General features: G+C 39.4%; 1 protein-coding gene across 2 annotated transcripts; it reads left to right on the top strand.

Annotated features, from left to right (window-relative positions):
• The first annotated feature begins 1577 nt into the window (after positions 1-1577).
• Positions 1578-8659, top strand: PFK2 (phosphofructokinase 2). 2 transcript variants are annotated; one of them, XM_086557271.1, is made up of 3 exons: positions 1683-2362; positions 7513-8097; positions 8180-8659. In XM_086557271.1, the coding sequence occupies exons 1-3, from the start codon at positions 1793-1795 to the stop codon at positions 8294-8296; spliced, it is 1272 nt and encodes a 423-aa protein (XP_086413397.1). In that variant the 5' UTR covers positions 1683-1792; the 3' UTR covers positions 8297-8659. The 2 variants fall into 2 exon arrangements, with proteins under 2 accessions (XP_086413396.1, XP_086413397.1); XM_086557270.1 differs by having other exon boundaries at positions 1578-2362; positions 7513-8659.
• The last annotated feature ends 241 nt before the right edge of the window (positions 8660-8900 follow it).

An 8900-nucleotide genomic window follows, 5' to 3' on the forward strand; every position in this document is an offset into this window, starting at 1 on the left:
AGCCTTATACCACTGGAAAGCTCTTTGAATCAGCTTTTCAACCCAAAAGCGGATTGCAAAACCGAGTTCGAGCTGAAAGTTATAGCAGTTTCCGTGAACGAGTGACCTTGGCCAGTCAAAAAGACGAACTTTGACGTTTTTCTTGATAGAAATCTCATATTTGACTCCCACAAACGTAGGAGAAAGGTCTACAACCATATAGGGTTTGATAAACCACAAAAGATCAATAAATATTGAATCTTTAATTGGTTTTCTAACAAAAAGCGAAATTATTAGAAAATTTCTAAAGTCATAACACAATAACACAAAAATAATTCAAAGTAAAAGACTTATCTTTTGATTGTCAGTATTAAAGCACTCTCCTTTGTTCTACTACAAAACTCTTTCCTTAAGATTGTTAGAATAGTTGTATGAACCACGACAACTAAAGTAGAAACGAAGGAACGAAGAGCAATGAAGAAACAAGGATAGCGATGGCTCGGAATAACCAAGGCGCGGATTAGTCATCCTTAAGGAAAGATTTAAGCCCGCTTCCAATGGTGCGAAAAGGCAACGATGGCGTCTTCCTCACAGGATTCAATGGTTAACAAAGACTGACTTTGCACTAGAAACGGACTACCCTCTAGAACAAAGAATATAACTCTCTCTCTGGGGAAGGAAGAAGAAAAGAAGAAAAGGACTGGTTTGAGTTTTACGTTTCTCGAGTTGAGTTCGATCAAGTCTATTTTCTCTATGGACTCACAATCCTATTTATAGAGGTTAGGAGAAAGAGAGACCAACTCCTAATAGAACACCGGGAAACTTCTTTGCTTTCGAAAAAAAGGCAAAACAAGTTTAGGCTATTGGTCAAACCACTACCCACAACAAGAAGCCCGGGCCCAGGCCAACCCTACCCGATGTGGTGGATAACCAATGTGGGACTATCTACTATGCACTAAAGTGGCGAATAATACCATTTGTTCATCTCCTCCACTTTGCACACACACACTAGTATTTAGAAATACACAAGAGATTCCAACAGAACTGTATTCGCATTTTGAAAGTTTCCCACAAAACGGTATTTAAACAAGAATCTGCAATTTATCTGTCCCTTATAGCCCTTATAAAATTCACGTAGCAAATTAGCGTGCTTTTTAGGGGAGTGTTGGTTAAAATGAAAGCTTCTAAGTGCAAAAGAGCTACACAATGTCACTTAGAGCGAACTTTTGAGGGCTATAGCATACTACACAAAGTCCCATTGAATTACGTAGTTGGAGACATATACATATACAAAATAAAAGGTTCCATTTCAATCGCCTTTTTCTGTTTTTCTCAAACATAAAATAGTTAAATCCTGTGATGTGTGTGGTGTTCTAATCTTGAGATTAGTCTCACAAGTTAGCAGTAAAACTACACTCTAAATCTCTAATCACTAAAATGGGTTCTCGCCCTTAGTAGCCCTAAGGCCTTTTAAGTTAAATACTTAAATCCGAGCATCATAAAAGAACTAAAGAAGCCCAATGACTTGTCGACCAGATCCACATTTGGAATTGTTCTCTAAAGGTGAGACGAGTAGCATCTCTTTCCTTATTAGGTGAGAATAAATGATTATGAGTGGCCGAGTGGGCCAGTGAATAAAATTCTATACAAAACAAACCCGGCCACCTGTAAAGCTACTAAGCGTACACATATAAACGAACTGACACACGTTTAACAAAAGTCATAAACCTGGTCGGCCATCTTCCTCCCTAACCTCCTTGATCTCCTCACTCACTCCTTTCCTCATACTCATCCTTCTCATTTCTCAATAACCATGTCTTCCAACAAAACAAACTCAAAACCCGAAAACAATGAAAACCTCTGTTTCACTCCCATACACCTTCAAACGTTACCACACCTCAAAGACTACCTTCCAAACCTTGAAACACACATCAACCCACTAGACCACAACCAATTCTACCACCCTTCTGATAGTTTCTACATCAACCCATCTGACGTAATCCTACGTCAGATACTCTACGATCTTACTTCCTCTATTTCTGACGAGCCTCATTTAGGTTACCATAGGGCGGGACCACGTAAGGAAATCTACTTTGATGTTTCACACGTGCGTGCTGCTATTGTCACGTGTGGTGGTTTGTGTCCTGGTATGAATACTGTTATTAGGGAGTTGGTTGTTGGGTTGTGGGACCTATATGGGGTTAGGGAAATATTTGGTGTTAGAGCTGGGTATAGAGGCTTTTATTCTATGGAACCAATGAGACTTGATCCTAAAGTAGTACATAAATGGCATAAAAGAGGTGGGACTGCTCTTGAAACTACTAGAGGTGGCTTTGATCTTGAAAAGATTGTTGATGGTATTGAGCAACGCGGGTTTAATCAGGTTTGATACTGACACTTTTTTACATTTAGTATAATTTTGTCATTTTTGTTGTTCATATTTTTAGTATGTTCAATGTAGAATTGTAGACAGTCTTTATTGTTTGAGTATGTCTTACTGTTCATGTTAAAATGCAAATTGGTGCCATTCTTGAAATGTTGAATTGCAACTGTAGTGTATATGCATTTTGCTTGCTGGCTTATAATATTGGTACCATGTCGTGTATTAATTGGATTTGTGAGTTGTGACTGCCTTATGCCCCCGTCCACTAGATATAGCTTGAAATACAGTGTTTCCACTCTGCTTAGTTACTCTAATCGTTAACGCATAAAAGACCAAACAAAAAGTGTACCTATAATATGTCACATTCTTCGTTTTCAAGAGAGAACATTGATTCCCATGGCCTCGTTGCTATAAACACGCTCAGCTTAGGTAGTGTAGCAAAAGAACTGTTCAGTACTTGATGTACTGATGCCTAAAAATGTGAAGTTTAGCTTTTACATTTGTGAATTAGGGAGGAAAATCAGTGTGGTTAAATGAGTGAAAGCAAGCTAAAAAGTCTAGATTTGGGGAAGCACAGTGACAGTGGAATGCTGTGTTGCATGGGTACGGGACGGAGTGTCTAGTTTGGACACGGGTACGACGATTTGGACACGGCGAGATCTGAGAATTAGGGTACTGTTTTGCTTGTGTCCGGGTGTCCGTGTCCGTGTCCGTACCCGTGTCCGCAGGACAGGGTACGCGATACAGAGGAAATTAGGGCGTACCCATGCAACAGAGGTGGAATGTGATGCCTAAAATGTGGAGTCTAGCTTTTACTGAAATTTGTGAACTAGAGAGGAAAATCAGTGTTGTTAAATGCGTGAAAGCAAGTGAAAAAGTCTAGATTTGGGGAAGAACAGTGATAGTGTATTGTAAGGGTAAAATGTGAGAGCAACAGATGATCATTAATTGCAGTTCCACTAAGCGCAGTGCCCAGTTCAACGCCAGAAAAACATAATGGAGTAAATAAAGAGGACTACAGTTAGATCATTTTTACGCTCACCTATGTATTGGTGGATCTGGATACCGAAATCAGTTCGTATCCTTGCTTTAATGAGGAGAAGCCATGCTAGAATGATTTGGCTGCACCTCAAAATCAGGTTGCCTTCATATCCTCCTTTGGAGGGATCAATCCCACCCGTAGTTCATCTTTTCCTCCTTATCTAATTCCCATGGCTGCCGCTTCTCTCTAAACTTTTACTCTCTCCTCAATCTTATTTTTTATACCATTATCTTACCCTCGTTTCTGGACCGTAGATCTTGTCATCTATCTCTTGGCCCTTCTCCCTTCACGTGGATGCTTCTCTGCCTCCTCAACCATCCTAACCAATATTCCTATGCACCATATCCTACCGCATGCTGTGCTCCGTGTCACTTGTTCACTACCATGCATCACGGTATAAAAATGGCTATAACCATAGTAGAAAAATTCAAAATTGTCGAAATTTCGAGTCGCTCAAAAACCGAAATCTCGCTTGAGATGTCGAGTGGTGTATTGAAAAATTGAAGTGTTCAGTATTTGGGTAATGTCTTGACCTATTATGATGCATGGATACGACACTTTTTCCATTGCACCCGTATCCACCGGGTACGATACACAGATATTGTACGTGTACAGGATACGACACGCCCTCATTGATACTGACTTCCAGGCCCATTCCAAATATATGGTCTCTGTAACAACTGATAGCCTAGTATTAAAAATGAACACATAATTGTTTTTTGATGTAACAAAACAATATTAATAAAATATAATAGCCGTACCCGACTGTCCTACTGTATCTTGAATTTATGAGTACTTGTGTCCCCGTATCGGTACCCCATATCTGTATAGTATAATTTATAAGATTTAACGAGCATCACAACAGAGCAATAACCTCAAAACAGAGTACGATTGAGCCAGTGTCACAAAGTACCATGCAAGTAGAGTTATGCACTTCTGGATTAGAAGAGACTTACCTATATGAGTAAGGTGTTAAGCAACATTTGTTTTCATAATAAACCTAAACTTATTGCTTGTTAATTCAAGAAGCAAACTCTCACCAAGTCAAAGGACAAAATCACTTGATACTATCATCAAGTATGGTGGCACAAGAAGGCAGTAGTCAAACATAGACCAAATATTGTTAAACATTTCACAGTTCAAAGAAAGAGATGATGAACAGGAGAAAAAAAGTCGTGTTCCAAATGAAAAGAAAGAGTGATTCAAACCCAGGTAAGGACATCTAGACATTCAGATACTCAAGAGTGTATTTCAAGAAAAAGAGGGCCTAGTTATCCCTAAATACCAGTAGCAGTAGCCCAAGCAAGTTAACTAACTTTGTGTTGCAAAGAAGATCAACAAAGAGTCAACTATTGAAATACTTCGTCTCCACGCAAACAGTTAAATTACATAGCTCTCCGTACTGTACTGGACCCAATGTCCCGCCCACAAAATAAATAGTTATATAATAACCTCTCCTTATAAGTACCAGTAAACATCGCAAGTTCGCAACAGAGTAAGATGGCCTTACAGTAGATTTGTACACCTTGGAACCTTTAATTAGCATAGAGATATAATATGACCAATAGGCAATCCAAACCACATACATATGATGGAAATAAGCCTTAGCTGTCTATCAACAAGGTTGACATCTCAATAAAAATAAATCAATGAGAACAAGCATGTAACTGTGTACCCACTTGTCTATCAACAAGGTTAAGCATATAATTCGACAGATGCTTCACTCAAAATTAACTGTGTGCGCACTAAGCTACCCCTATGTCAAGGTGATGGCATTAAAACACCGACTCTGGAGGAATTTGTGGGTGTATATGGGCTATAAGCACACACAACGGACACCACTAAAGGTAGCTACTAGGATGTAGGATATATGGTAAATAATACAAATGTATTCGATTAAATGCTGCGGAAGCCCCTCAACTCTCGACCTTAAGTCAGGTAGACTGTCACTTTTCCATTTAGTTTAGTTTATCTAGATAACAATTGTTCGTCAAAGCTGAGAAGAACAAAGCTGAGAATTAATATGAACTAACATCAAATAACAAAAAGTAAATTGGTGTAAGCAGTCAAGGTTAGGAGGCCGAACCCTCACACGATATCTGAGCATTATAAATTTTTGAGAAGTTACAAATGGAGGAAAGAACCTGAACAGCAAAAATTTGCTCTTTGTCGAATGAGACTGGTGGACCCACAAACGTTAGAACCACGACGCAGACAAATGCAACCGAGAATCCAACTATGCTGCGATCGAAACATGTAATTTTGTTTCCGACGTTGTATCAAACACCTGACCACGGTACTCAAGTGTTCCCTCAATGTGCCGGCAAGTCCTTGTAAGAAATAGCTATCGATCCGAAAGAACTCCATAGAGTATGAGCAACATTGTGAACCAGTGAAGCACCTTGTTGATAGAAACAAGTGTCCCATCTCACTCCTTGTTCCCTTCATTTCTTTTTCCAGATTGTGGCAGCCACCTCAACCCTATCGCACATCGATCTTTTTAACCACGTGGTCATGGGTTCATTTCCCATCGGACAGGGCCATTTGTTAGATCATTTTTGAAACACCCCCATTTTATGGTGGATCTGTGTATCCTTGCTTTGATGAGGAGAATCTGTGCTAGAATGATTCGGCTGCACCCCAAAATCAGGTTGCTTATGTACTCTCCTTTGGAGGGATCATACCCACCCGTAGTTCATCTCTTCTCCTTCTCTATAATGAACAAAATACATGCAGGACAGAGTAGCCCATGTAGTGTAAGGCATATCAAACAAGCCAAAAATTGATCTGAACAGAGAAATGTGTTGATCATGAGATCAAATAAGCCAAAATCCCTAGATGGCTTGCACAAGATATAACAGCGTGACACAATTTATCATTCATGCTGTCAAGATTTGGATCTTAATTTACAGAAACGTTATGGTGAATATAATTGAATTTCATATACGTCACCAAGTTGTTACGCTCTAGTCACCTATTACGATAGATAGCGAAAGAAAACATCATTTGAGTTGGAGCTAAAAGATTGTAGGCTTTAATATTGAAAGTGAAAGGGTAGTGATTTATAGAACATTTAGACAAATAGGGATCTAAACATGTTGAGGTCGTGAATCTTAGATTTAGTTTGGTGTTAGCACTCAGGAGTGAGATCTATACCAGGACATAGTCACACCTATGCCCCGTCGACGTCCAAGTTTTTCAATATAACCCTTAGAACGTTTTTTTACGCAACGTTTTTGCATTATACCCGGCACAGTTGTTTTGTTACTAGTGCACTAAACCAAACTATATGCAAAATTTCAGTGTAGGATATTCTACGTATGTGTATCTCGTTTAGTCGGTAACACTATCCTAGTTTGCCCTAGCGAGGCAATAGCATTTGTTAATTGGATCAAACAAGATTACGTCTTCATTTTCTAAACAAAGTGGTTGCTGTGGGTAATGATTTAGTTCTGGATGTTAAATTATATATATATATATATATATATATATATATATATATAAATTACGTCGACATACAAAAATGACATACGGAATTGACACACGCAATCCTACCTACCTACACAATGATCTAAGAGCTGATTTTCTGGGGATGTGATCTCCACAACATGGAGATCATCTCCAAAAATAATCAGCTCTTTTGAACATGTCTAACCCTACCAAAAGTTGAGTTTAAGTTTGAAATTTATCTAGCGGTCAAGAATTTTATCACTCTTTTGACACGACTAGACACATCCAATTGAACTGATTTTTGGTGGAGATACTATCCATGGTAGGGAGGTAATATCTACCAAAATTCAGCCCTTAGAGCAATGTGCAAGTCTGATTTTGGATTGCGTATGTCAATTCCGTATGTCAACGTAGCCAGCCCGACATATATATAAATTTGAGAAAAGGAGTTCTTGCTATTTGTTTCAAGAGTATGAATTCTATCCAATGTTTGTTTGTGTACATCGGGGCATATGTAAACCGGACTCACTACTATGTTGGTCTTGGTTTAGTATTTTTTGGTCCTGAGTTCTTCCAAACTTCTAGAGTACCAAAATATGCATTTATTTGGTAGATTGAACTGATTTCTATCTCCTCACTCTCCATCAACAATCAATAGGTTTACATCGTCGGTGGGGATGGATCAATGCGTGGAGCCGTAAAGATCTTTGAAGAAATCCGTCGTCGGAAGCTAAACATATCGGTTACTGGAATCCCCAAAACTGTTGATAATGACATTGGAATCATCGACAGATCTTTTGGTTTCGAGACGGCTGTAGAAGTGGCTCAGCAAGCAATTAGTGCCGCTCATGTAGAGGCAGAGAGTGCAGTTAATGGTATTGGTCTGGTGAAGCTAATGGGTCGCAGTACAGGTCATATTGCTCTTCATTCAACCTTAAGTAGCTGTGATGTAGATTGCTGTTTAATTCCTGAAAATGATTTCTATTTGGAAGGGGAGGGGGGACTATTCGAATTTCTTGGGCATAGATTGAAGACGAACGGGCATGCTGTAGTGGTGGTTGCGGAAGGAGCTGGGCAGGAGTTAATCCCAAGAACTGATGCCCAGAAGGAAGAGAGAGACGAGTCTGGTAACCCTGTTTTCTTGGATGCTGGGGTCTGGCTGAAATCGGAGTTGAAGCGGTGGTGGGCGAGGGACCATCCAGGAGAACTATTCACATTGAAGTACATTGATCCGACTTATATGGTACGAGCTGTCCCTGCGAATGCTACAGATAATTTGTACTGCACACTTCTAGCACACTCAGCAATTCATGGTGTCATGGCAGGATACACTGGATTTGTATCTGGTCCTATTAATGGTAACTATGCGTACATACCGCTGGATGAGGTGGCACAGTCAAAGAATGTTGTCAACACAAACGACCATAAGTGGGCGTGGGTAAGGTCTGTTTCTAACCAGCCCGACTTTTCAAAGAAGTAGAGGTATATATGGCAGTCTTTTATCTCTTGAGAATTGCAGACACCTATATTTCTTGGGCATTATTGATTTCAATCAGTACGAGGATGTTAGACATGTCATTATAGAGACTTGCGCCAGTCTGTAGTTCTGATTCTCTTAGTATACCTTGGTTATTGGGGTTTGTACACGGCTGCACGCTCCTACAAGTGGGTAGGTACAATAAATTTAATAATTGTGTATGATATGAGACATATGTGGTGCATTAGTTCTTCATTAGGAACTTATAACTCTTCATGGTATGGTACTTGGACTGTCATAAGTATTAATGAGTTTTTTATTTACCTAAGGTTATCATTTTTTGTGTAGAAGCGTTTTGTTACGTCATCAACAACTACTACTCATTTGGGAGAAATTAAAAGTGTCTCAAGTTTAAGGAAGTTAATTGTCAAAATGTCACTTATGGGATTGGTTTTGCAGTCTGTTTTGCATGGCCGGACAGGTTGTACTGTGTCTCACATAGGTGCCCTAGTATGCAAAGGGAGTTCTAATAATGCTTTAGGATTTCTTGATGATTTGAACTTCAAAGT

The sequence above is a fragment of the Coptis chinensis genome, chromosome 4 (assembly GCF_015680905.1).
Source record: "Coptis chinensis isolate HL-2020 chromosome 4, ASM1568090v1, whole genome shotgun sequence".
Lineage (NCBI taxonomy): Eukaryota > Viridiplantae > Streptophyta > Magnoliopsida > Ranunculales > Ranunculaceae > Coptis > Coptis chinensis.

Excerpts from the sequence above, each read along its gene's own strand:
- PFK2 (XM_086557270.1), top strand. The coding sequence starts at position 1,793 with ATGTCTTCCAACAAAACAAACTCAAAACCCGAAAACAATGAAAACCTC. Across the intron at positions 2,363-7,512 it reads AGCAACGCGGGTTTAATCAG|GTTTACATCGTCGGTGGGGA; the intron begins GTTTGATACTGA and ends AACAATCAATAG.